The sequence below is a fragment of the Lampetra fluviatilis genome, chromosome 32, assembly GCF_964198595.1.
Source record: "Lampetra fluviatilis chromosome 32, kcLamFluv1.1, whole genome shotgun sequence".
NCBI classification, from domain to species: domain Eukaryota; kingdom Metazoa; phylum Chordata; class Hyperoartia; order Petromyzontiformes; family Petromyzontidae; genus Lampetra; species Lampetra fluviatilis.
The window spans coordinates 6,021,930-6,034,456 of NC_136306.1; the positions used below are offsets into that span (position 1 = coordinate 6,021,930).

The following is a 12,527-nucleotide window of genomic DNA, read 5'->3' on the forward strand; positions in this document are numbered from 1 at the left end:
TGCAATTGAATTCTCATCAGGACACCACGGTGTCAAGGGCATTCTCCTACCCTTATCCATTTTAATTCCCTGGCCTATGTGCTATGAAGAAGAGTCATTGCTCGAAACGTCACCTTTTGCATATTTTCTGTTTATTTGAAAGCCACGATGCTATTAATGACCAACGTGTTGAGGTGTTTTGTTGGGTTGTACTTTTGCACCACTGCCAACGCAACAGCGGCATCACCAAATACTTGAACTCTGGCCCTGACTGCTGCAATGCGTAGTGGGGCTGCCATCACATTACATCACAGATGACTCTTAACGCCTGCTTAAATGCAAATTCAACCCTCCCCCCACCCAGTGGCTGAATATCCCATTGCAATTACCCCACGCCATCTGTTCATTTGCACATAAACTACATTTACGGACTTGAATTATGTGCTATAATGATGTATGGGACATTGCCCAAAACGTGGCCCTGTTACATATAGTATGCATTTTTTTAAATGTTAAGGCCACAGTGTTATTGATACGCGTGTTGGGTTTTGTTGCTTTTATTTGTGCGTGTGCACCATTACCAATGCAGCAGCAACAGCGTCTGACAATATCGTATACCGTATAGATTTGCATAACGAGTCACTTTCCCTATTGTTTTCTCACGAGACTCGATTAATTTATCTAGATTAGATTAAGCAATAATGAATACAGCACATTTCTGGAATTACAATGTGTACAGCGTCCGATTGATGTCGATTCAGCATCTTAAGACGTTTTACAAAAATAGCAAAGCTATATTCAAGTTTAATATGAGGTGGGGAGTGGGTCAGGGCAAGGAAACGCGGCTAAAACCGTTGATCTGCCTATATCGTCTGCATGTAACTCGAATATCTTTACACACTAATGATACAGTCACCCTATATCATTTTAAGGTTTCTTTAATTTAATGTATTTGTGCTATTTTGTAATGCTATATTAGGAAAAATAAGTGTTGCTGGCTGGCTGCCTGGCAGGACGTGACAGCTGGAGGGGAGGCATGGAGGGCCGGTCACTTCCAAAGGACATGCGGACTGCTGGTCAGTCTACAAATACATTTTTCTGACTCGACTGTACATGGAATTTACTATTTGACGTTGATTTATGTTTCTGCAATATTTTTCGATTTTTGCACGTCATCCTTGTTGTTTTTTGCTCTGATTTCCATTTGCTTCATTGGCACACTTTATTTGATGGTGTTTCGCTTTTGTCATTTTGGTGACACTGGTCAACCGTGGAAAGTTTGACCATCTCCGGCATCTTGGAGTTGCCACCTGGTTGAACAAAATGAACTTGAAATAATCGCGTAAATTCTCTCATCTGCACTGCTCTTATCTTTTGTCATGTTTGTGTGATCTGAACTGTCCGTTTTGTCTGTGCTACCATCGTTTTCGGACATTTTGCACGTCGGTATTTTCTGCTATGCTGTTGTTTCATTCCTTCAGACCAACAGCCAAGAGAGAACATTAATTGGAAAACATAATTTCCATTGTAATTATTGCAAATTCTAGCAAAAACGCATCATTACAAAATACCGTAGAACAGTTATCAATAAAATCTGTTTGTTGTACAACTGTTCCAAATCATAAGAATTCAACATATCCGTCAATAACACTGCCGTAAAAATCAAAAAAATACATATCATAGGTGACGTTTCAGGTGTTGGGCCTTATTCATAGCAATGCTTATGCACCACCGCCAAAGCAATATTACAATTCCATTGTTTTAAAATAAGGTGAGGCTTGAAAAGCATAATAAACCGAGGGTCGATAAACAAAGCAGGCACTACTTTGTGGGAATTCAACATTGGTGGTAACCCTTGTGGATAAGACTGGCCTCGGCCACCACTATTGAAGTCCCAAAACATCGCCACCTAGCGCCCATTTAAATGAACACAGGGAACGGGGGAAGAAAATACAGCACTGGACAGCCCACTTATACTGCTGGTGGACCGAGGCAGAAGGATCTGAGAAACGTGACCATTGTTTTTGACTGCCACGCCGGAAGATCGGCAACCTCTGGATTGTCTAGTGTGTTCACCAGCACATCACATCAGCATCTCCCTGATTACGTAATTTATATTAGTATTGCTGTAAACTGTGTAGTTTTCACTATTGGGCTGTGTTTATGTGGCTGTCTCCATAAGTAAAACATCAAATTGACTCTGAGGGTAATTCTAAGCATGCATCTACCCATGCCTCTTTAGGTAAATTGAACACACTCATCAACAACACTGTGGCCTTGAAAGACAATTACAATCGGTGACGTTTCGGACAATAGCCCTTGTTTATACCACATTGCTCAAAACGTCGCCTACTATTAATCGTATTCTTTCATGGCAGAATTGTTTGATGAATGCGTTCAGTTTTTTAGTTTGATTAATTGTGCTTGTGCACCACTGCCAACGCAGCAGAATCACCAAGTAACTTGTGCACAGATTAGAAACGTTGTCATTCAGGCACATTGGTAAGTTGCAATTTACATGATCAAGTTCATCTTCAAAAAAATAAACATTCCGACCTGCTCCCGTCCACGCATCTCTGTATCTCATCACATTGACCACCCTTGTTCTGCATCAAATAACTGCTCAAAGTCAACACCTGCTCTGATGCGTATTCCAGTTGCGCCACCACTAACAGACAACTCTAATTGTTGAGTGAACTTCGTGCAGGTGACCTTTGGTGGCGGTGATAGGGCCCAGCGGTGGCGCGTTCGCCGCTTGTTGTTGCAGAGGTTCGCGGTTCAAACCCAAAGGCCGCCCTGATTAATTACTCAATTGGGATTATACACAGCAGCAATCGTTTCCCCCTATTGGCAGACTAATGCCCCAGGTCACTCTTGCACCCGAGAATCACCCTGGTGTCTTGAGTTCTCACCTCCAACTAGCAAAATAAGTTAATACCTGTTTTTCTCATCTTTATTCTGAGTCCAGCTTTGCAGCCTTCTTCATTGAGTTATTTTGACATTTCCTGTAGTTTATTCTAATTGGATTTCGCAAGAAACACGTCGTCGACAAATCTAGGCAAAACCCTCACTCAGAGCAATCTCACACCATCTACCCTGAATACGACCTCGTCAGTCCAAGTCCCGCCCACGCGGCGGTTGAGTCCACTCGCCACACGTGTAGCGGTCGCAGCCACCACATGCAATGTGAGGTTCAAGCATAGCGCATAGCAGGTGGCACGCGTGCAGGGCTACAAGACAGACGGCCAAGAGATACAGCTGAGCTTCTATATCGACTGTGCAATAGCCAACATCAATTTTCACTCAGCTTTCTCCTACGAGCTTGTAAGACTGCGAGTGACACGAGTTATTGCAAGATTTCGAGGTTGTTTATAGGCCGGTGCATTTAATTGCTTGGCATGAAGCGGCAACTTGCTGTTCACTTCAGCGGGTCGGTTAACGGATCGCTGTGGCCAGGCATTAAATTGCTTTGGAAGGCAGCAGAGGAAAGCCGCATATCCTAGTCATTGATACAAATAGGTGGATGAGACAGGAAGTGAAGTGTTCAGTCCAGTGATCAAATAAGCATTCTTTCAGTGAGAAATTAATCCAATATCAGAAAAGCTAATAGCCAGTATTTTGTTATCGATTCAGGCAGGCAGTGGCTATTGCTGACAGTCGTTAGCCAACTATTCCGGCAATTCCTGTGAACTAGTCAGTCAGTCGTTATCCGGACATTGGAGCAGCCATTTGATAGCTATTGAGTCAGTTATCAGCAGTCACCGGTAGCGATTCAAGAAAGTGGACAACAATTCGGGCATTATCAGTCGTACATCCCAACAGTTCTTCGCCAGTCATTAACAAGTTAATAAGGCAGACATTTGCAAGAAATTCAGTCATTAGTCAGATTTTAGATAGTCAGTTATTTTAAGACATTTAGTCATTAGTCAGATGTCTGACATTGGTTAGATGTTCATGAAGCAATTCACCAAGTTAATCAGGGAGTCCTTTCGCCAACTTTTCAAGCAGTATTGATCAGCTGTTCAGTCACTAGAAGTCAATTGCGATATACTGTATTCACACAGTAAGTAGCTAATTATTCAGTCATAAGCCAGATGTGCAGAGTCATTATCTAGCTATTTAGACAATCATTAGCCAGAATGACAGTCATTTGCCAGATATTCAGACAGTCATTTGTCAGATATTCACAACGCCATTAACCATATTCAGACAGTTATTTAACCAGCTATTCGGAAAAGCAATTAGGCAGCTATTTTGGCAGTCATTAAGCCAGCTATTCATGCACTCGTTAGCCAGACATTGGACAGACATTAGCGAATAATTTGCCAGACATTAGCCAGTCATTGAGGCAGTAATCGTAGTCGGCCATACGAAAGAAGAAAAAGTCAGCGATTAGGCAGTCATCATCGAGACATGTCGAAGCCCGGAGAGTTCACGGATCGGGCAGTGCTAGATCTGAGATGCGGCTTCTGTGGCAGGCGCGTGTCTCCGCGGGGCATGCGGGCCGTGCTGCTGTCTGACCCCAGCACTCATCTCTACTCTACAGACGCGCCACCCACGTGGTCAGTGACCCACCGCACGCTCTTTTATCGTCAACGACCACGCACAATCGTAGACTATTGGACACCATAACATATAGCATCATCGTCATAATAATAATAATTCATAATCATCAGACACTGACGTCATGGCTCAATATCCGTACATCATCACACTACATCATACATTACTCATTATCACAAATCACCATCGTGATGTATTATCAAACATTGTAACCGATCAGACAAGACAAGGGAAAGATTTATATTATAGCCAACACGTATGTTATAAAGACCAGCTTGGAAAACGAGGGGGTGGTGTGGTCAGAACCACTCCCTGCCGCCTTTGTGTCCCCAGTGGTGATGTTTACACACCGCACCAGGTACTGATTTGAGGCTGAGTCGACGTAGGGAAGGCTCAGGACCGGTTCAGATAATTGTCACTGGTCTTTTTCCGTGAGCGGGAATCGAACTCGGGTCGCCGGTTTCATAGCTCGGCGCGCTCACCGCTACACACATCGGCAGACACACAGACAGACATACAGACACATAGACAGACATACATACAGACACACAGACAGACACACAGACACACAGACAGACACACAGACACATATACATACAAAAATACAGACACATAGACAGGTGGTATGCAGGCAGAGCTCCTGTATGATCCCAGTACTCAGCTCTACTCCAAGGACGTGCAATCCATGCTGTCAGTCAAAGACAAATATCCCCCAAATAGCTTTAACAGACTGTAGGGGCAAGTGCTGTTAGCGAGCACCTATGAAGGCCGTCAGTCACACACACACACAGACACACAAAGAGATGGAGGATGTAGGCATATGCAGAAACGTGCAGATAGACAGACATATAGATCGAGTGGAGTGGTGGCGTAGTGGCCAGCGCACTGCCATTTGAACCTGGCGACCTGAGTTCGATTGTCGACCACGGCTATCACAAGTGGCGAGTGATGATATCTGAACACCAGTCCTGTGTCCCCCACTTGACACACACTTCGACATACAAACACATAGACATCCCAGTGAACATGGGAACGTTGGGACAGCGTTGAGCCAATGTTTGTCCATGGGTTCTAACGATATATGCCAACGCTGGCCCTACGTTGACAAAGATCTCCCCCCCCCCTCACCCACCCCATGTAGCTTTTAAGAGACGCTGTGAGTGAGCTCAGCTCACGAGGGAGTGATATGGTCTGAACCAATTGCTCTGCACTTCAAGGAGACTGATAGCGACACAGCTTCATCAAGGCCACTCATTGCTCCTCGTGAAGCCGCGCACTTTTCAATTACCCCCCTCGTATATATTGCTAACTGCATGCTATATTCTACTGTACGAGTAAATGGCATCAAGATTTATTGGCAGCTGTCTATCAGACGGAGACTTGTGTTGCCTCCGAAACGTCGTGATTTTATTACTATTTTATTTTTTATTAATTTTAATTTCATTTTTTACCTACGTGACTTTACCGAAAAAACTAAGAGTATGAATCCTTGCAGTCACGAAAGCTTCAAATCTAGAATTAGCTGTCTATCAGCTCCAGAAGGCAGGAAAGTAGAGTGTGGACTCCATCCGTTCTATCTGTACAGGATAGAGTGTTGTACCATCGCACGCGTGTTTTTTTCAGGTGCTCCGGTTTTTAACCCACATGTATAAACGCTCATTAATTGGCTGAAAACATCTTAATGTATAGAGGACAGCAGAGCATGGATAATTGTTGGGAGAGCCGGCTGACGGTGTGGCTGCTGCCTTCCCTCTTATCTGTGATGGGGTTCGTATATTTGTAAATGTTAAGTGGGAAACTTGAAGCAATGTTAAATGTCAGGCTGATCTTGCCCCAGTGTCAAAAGGTCACAGTATTTTCCAGATCAAATTAACATTCAGGCGGTGCTCATCTTCTGAGCCAGTTGTGGAAAGTCCACATTGTTATGGTCGTGGTAAGTTTATCCACAGTTGACTTACTCAAAAAATGGTACTCATTTGATCGATCCCACTGAGATGACGGGATGAATCAACCCCCAAATGCAGGAGTTAACGCCAGCACTTTCGATTGCGAGCCCGCTTTCTCAGCCGCTGAAAAATAATGGCCGGTTTGCCCTCTGGACTGTAATGTTCAGGGGGACACATTCTTTGATTTTCATACAAGTACGTGTTTCGCATTTTTCTGGTTGTAAACATCAACTATATTTGTGCCAAATGTAAGATTTCCAAACCTTCTGGACCATCATTATAATTTACTTCCATCACACAGATCGTCTATTTGTATGAGATATACTATGCCTGGATTACTTAACCGTATAGTATTGAATATACAGTATGGAACAGATGAACATTCATTCATCACAAGAGAGGGTTTCATAATATATACGTTTTAACCCACAGCTGAGATCACGATTGATATTCAAATATAATTAATTAACAAATGAGCGTAGTGTGTAACAATTAAAATTTCAGATTTAAAAGGAACAACGAAACAAAACACGTGGAAATATTGGGTCACGGAATGTTTAAAATTTGAAGGTAAATTTGGGCTGTTACATCTTTAAAAAGTAAAAAAAAATGGCACAATTTCAGATCAATAAGACTCCCATCTTTGCAAAAATGCATTTGTGATTAGATGCAGAATGTAGTTTTAGTAAAAACTGTCAGTATCCAGGAAATGCAATCGTCGGGAGTGAATTCCATAATTTATTAATGACTTATAATAACAGTGACAATAAACGTATGTTCCAATCCTTTGCCATTCCACTGCAGGACAAAGGACTCCCCGATGCCGTGCTGGTCATTGAGGTTTTTTTAAAATCATATTTCACCAGTCTGGTCAGTGCGGATTGGTGAAACAGGGTCCCAGGACCCTGTTCGGATACCTCACGCCACCGATGTCAGCTGTGTGCCAGGAACCAAGCATAAACAAACAATACAGTTTGTATCGAATAGCATATAGAAGTGACGTGCATCTCGAGATTAACTCATGTTGCTGGGTGCGTAGGACAATTAACTTACCACTGTCCTACCCCAGGTTAGTAAATCAAGAATACAATTGAAGTTTTGTAAAAAAAGAACAATTCAATTTAATTTTGGAGGGCATTTGGGGGGGGGGATTTACAGCTGCAGTTGAAAGACCCCCACTTGCAGTGCAAGGTGTGAGCGAGTGGCTGTGGAAAAAGTATCAGGCAGGCAGTTGTAGATGTGAGATCCTAATCGTGACCTCATCTACCCCAGCGCTGACCTTATCTGGCTCGGAACGGTTTTTGAGGCGAGTTGTATTTTCCAAGGCAGCACCAACCAAAAAAAAACAACACGAGACGCATGCAGCGAGTTTGATAATGGGTGGGTGGCCGAGTCTGTGGGTGAGTGTTTTGGTTTTCGGGTGGGTGAGTTTTTGAGTGAGTCTGTGGGTGAGTGAGACAACGAGTGGGTTATTGGTTGGGCAAGAAAGTGTGTAGGTGTGTGCATGGGTAAGTGTTATTTTTGTAGGTGGGTGAGTTTTTGAGTGGGTGTGTGAGTATTTTGGTTATCGGTTGGTATGATTGTCAGTTGGAAAATACTGAGTGAATTACTGAATATGCATGTATGAGTACTTGAGTGAGTGGGCAAGTGTGGAATACATGAATGTGGGGCGCAGTGGAATGCGCACTGCCCTATGAACCCAGCGACCCCAGTTCGATTTGCACCCACAACCAAATGACAAATATCAGAACTGGTACTGAGCCTTCCCGACGTCGACTCAGCACTGGGGAGACAAAGGCGGCCAGGTGTGGTACTGGCCACGCCCCCGTCCCCCGCTTCCCCCGGGCGCCGTGCTGTGCTTCAAAAGTGCTCGCTAACAGCACTTGTCCCCAACAGTCTGTTAAAATCTACACGGGAGATCGTTGTCTTCTTTGAAAACACGAATGAGTGTGTGCACAAGCTGAGTGTATGATTGAGTGTATGAGTGAGTGCATGATTGAGTGAGTGTGTGAGTGTATGATTGAGTGGGCGAGTGAGTGTGTAAGTGTATGTATGACTGTGTGTGAGTAAGTGTGGGTAAGTGAGTGAGTGTGCGAGTTGGGGTGGTGAGCGCAGTGTGTGCGGCGTGCAGTGCGGTAGGGCTGGTGGGCCCTCTCTACTCTCCCGAGAGCTGCGCCTGCCGGGTTCAAGATGCCGCCTGCCTCACCTGGTAGGGCACGGTCCTCCCTGCACTCACCTTGACGATAGAACCGTGATAGGTGGTTCCCAAAAGCATTGCCGCGACTGGACACAGACTCTGTCGGCCACGTGCATTAGCACCGGGTTCCTACGAATCCCCAAAGGTGCCTTGGCGCGTCTCTCCAAGCTTCGTGCATTAACGCACGCACGTTTCTTCCGCAGTAAGTGGAAGATCAATATGGCTCACGAAACTGCGGACCATTAGGCATTTCACTATTCTATGCTTTCGCGTGGAAATATATTCAGGAGCTCGATGGCAACGTCAAGAGGGCTTCAGGAGAGAGTTGATGAAGTTTTGCTGTTCCTCCTCCGTTGATGGAGCGCAGACTCAGAGGTGTGGACTCGAGTCATGTGACTTGGACTCGAGTCAGACTCGAGTCATGAATTTGATGACTTGCGACTCGACTTGGACTTGCATAACAATGACTTTGTCCCACCTATGAGATGTGGACTCGAGTCATGTGACTTGGACTCGAGTCAGACTCGAGTCATGAATTTGATGACTTGCGACTCGACTTGGACTTGCATAACAATGACTTTGTCCCACCTCTGCGCAGACTACAGTAGCTCACGATGTGGTCGATAGTTTGAGTTGCCTGGCCTCAACGGTAGGGGTGGAAGGCAGTAGCCCTCTGACGGTGGCCAACCTGTTATGCCATCGGGTTTTAATGTCACCTCAAACGCAACTAACGCCGTCATCTTAGTGAAACGGACGTCGTTAATTTGAATCCAGATACGATCAATATACATCGGGAGGGAACCCATCCCAATTGTCGTCTGCCGCTGCTTTTTTTTTTAAACGCCATATCAAAGAAGAAGATTAACACCAAACTCAAAAAATATATCACCAATGCTCTGTACTTTCACCAACCCGCACTGACCAGTGTGGTGAAGTATGGTCAAATAGTCACCACAAATCCTCATGGCGTGGGGAGGACCTCATCCACCAGCAGACTGGCAAAATTGCTGTACATGGACGGACATGTACCCGATGTCACTGCTGTGCAGTTTCCCGATGTGTTTCCAGGTTGTATACCGTGTAGTTTGGCACGATGTCAGACGTTTCGCTACATGTGTTGGGAGCTCCTTCTCTGATCCGCATGTTGGTGGAACACTAAATTCGATTTCTGAATGTGTGTGTATTTTGCTGGGGGAGTGAATGATTTAGACATTCAGCGCCTGAATTCAATTCCCTGAAGCTGCGGAAGCTCTCACAGCACGTGGATGCGAAACGTCGGACACCATGGCGAGAACCACCTGGTACAACCTCAAATCACATCAGCGAACCCAGTGTATCACACATTCAGCCAGAATGCAACGGGCACGGAAAAGCGATTTATTTAATTATTTGGCACGTGCATTTCACACGGGGTGGGGGGGGGGTCATACAGATGGAGCTCACAGAATTCACTCTGTCGGCCAGATAATTATCTTCCAAGGCACCCCCCATCAATACCCAGGGGTGCGGGTATTGAAGGGGGATGCGAAATGTGAACGCTGAATCCACTACCCCCCCACGCCCCCCGACAAAGTTCCGAGAGTGAACGGCTGTGAGACAAACAAAGTGTCAAGAGTAAATGGCTGTTCGACAAAATGAACTGGACCCCCGCAGTGGGAACGCGCTGGGATACCACGTGGCGGTGCCGTGCCGCCCCTGCCTCCTCTCCTGCCACAACGGCCACTTGTGGATGTTCCACAGCCACACGTGCCGTGCCACCGAGCGCCTCGACTCCTCCGGTGAGTCCAACGTTGCCTGGCGACTTCTTCCGACGACGCGCGATTTGCAACCCTGTAAAGCAGTGTTCTTCATCGCAAGGTTTCTGGCGGCCCCTGGTGGTGTTTAGTGCGGCCCCCGACAATACACAAATGTGAAAGACCCCTTGCAGACGACATGGCCGCCTTCACACTGTTGATGTCTTATCAGCGAAAGTGAAGAACACTGCTGGAAAATGATCTAGTTTCAAAGAGGGGATGTGGCATACACACATGCTTCCGGCACCATAAATGTTCTCCAGGTGCTCCGGTTTCTTCCCACATGTAAGCGCATTTCAACTGGCCGATAACACTTGAATATATAGAGGTCAGCAGAGCTTGGGCAATTGTTGGTACAGGCTCACACCGTGTGGCTGCTGCCTTCCCGCTTGTCTGTGGTTCCTCTTTGGGCCTGCGTTGTTCTCTGTGCGGTGCGTTACAAGTTTAAATTATTATTCCAGGCTCCCCTCGCTTTATGCGGTAGATGCGTTCTCAAAATAGAGGCGCGCAAAGCAAAATCGGCGTAGCATGGACCGCACAGCCAGCCAACTCACAATGCACCGCACGAGGAGACAACTCCCTGCCGAGTAGCGCACACAGTACACACAATGTTGTCCTACGTCCGACCGCATAGCAGCCCACAAATGAATTCAAACCACCATAGGTTGCGATTTTTTGGTGGAAATAGGTTTATCCGCACATATGCGCGAAACGGCACAAACCGAACGCGCGTCGAGCGAGGGAAACCTGCAGCAAGTTCGTCCGTCTCGCGCATCGTCGCCGCGTCTCTTGCAGGAGTCGCCGTTCTCCTGTGGGGCGTCCTCGCCGAGACGGATGACGACGATGACGGCAGGTCTGGAAGATCCCCAGGGCATCCGCGTGGACCTCAGCCCGTGGCGAGATGAGTGGAGCGGAGGCACGCGGCGTAACGGACGCACGGTGGCGTGCAGAGCTGAGCAGTTGGTGGCTTGTGGCTTCCACGTTGAGGACGCCAACACATTCCGCTTCGAGTTTTCCAAGTCTCTGGCGATGACGTGCGCTTCATCATCAGAGGGGTTTTTTTTTCTTCCACGCATAAGACCCAGACATAGATCCAGAGACTCAGGCAGAGACCCATAGATTCACAAATAAGCCCATAGACAAACACAGAAACCCAGACTCACACAGAGGCCCATAGACTCGCCTATGCGAATCAGAATAGGTTTCATACTGGAGGAATCCGATGAGCTATAAAGATCTTTTCACAGATGTCCTCAACTACCATAGGCTCACAGACACCTGCAGATTCACGCAGAAACTCATATTTTCACACGGAGACTTCTAGATTCACATAAACATACAGACCCATGGACTTGCATAGAGTTCCATTGACTCATACACAAACCCATAATCTCACACACAGACCCATAGACTCACACCGAGACCCACGGACTCTCATAGACACCTATAGTTTGCAATGCGTCATTCATGCATTCTCCACGAGACGAGCGCACACAGCCGACGTAGCTTCCCAGGAGGATAGAGCTCAGCACGGGTACATCACCATCATCATCACCATCATCATCATCACCATCATCATCGCCACATGTGTCCTTTTGTGTTCTAATTATCAATGAGCATTCCTGTTAATCCCTTATCAGTACCTATCTTATTCCAGACCAAATTCAGACCTTATCGGTCAACCCGCAACCTTTATAAATCATAACGTTCATGCTACAAAGTCCCATCACAAGAGAGAAACACCAAGAAATAGACAGAAAAAACAGTTTTTTGCCCTCATTGAAACGGCTGTACGTCGTTTGGACCTGAAAACTCAATTACCCTGCACAAGAATAAGGGTAAACCGTACGGGTTGACAGCTATGGATGAAATCTTGACGTAAAGCTTTCGTGACTGCAGGAATTCATATTCTTTGGGTCTTTTGGTAAAGTCACGTAGATAGGTTCAAAGAAAATGACAAAAAACTACGACGTTTCGATCGCAACACAAGCGGTCGTCTTTCGGAAAAAAAGATCCTTCGGGAAAAGAAAAAAAAAGATCCTTTTCCTG

The 12,527-nt window shown here is 45.9% G+C and overlaps 1 protein-coding gene across 1 annotated transcript; it reads left to right on the forward strand.

The window, feature by feature from the left end:
• Positions 1 to 4,333: 4,333 nt before the first annotated feature.
• On the forward strand, positions 4,334 to 11,405 carry LOC144943824 (protein FAM72A-like). The gene is made up of 4 exons (XM_078871672.1): positions 4,334 to 4,541; positions 8,620 to 8,697; positions 10,339 to 10,463; positions 11,274 to 11,405. The coding sequence occupies exons 1-4, from the start codon at positions 4,393 to 4,395 to the stop codon at positions 11,381 to 11,383; spliced, it is 462 nt and encodes a 153-aa protein (XP_078727798.1). The 5' UTR covers positions 4,334 to 4,392; the 3' UTR covers positions 11,384 to 11,405.
• The last annotated feature ends 1,122 nt before the right edge of the window (positions 11,406 to 12,527 follow it).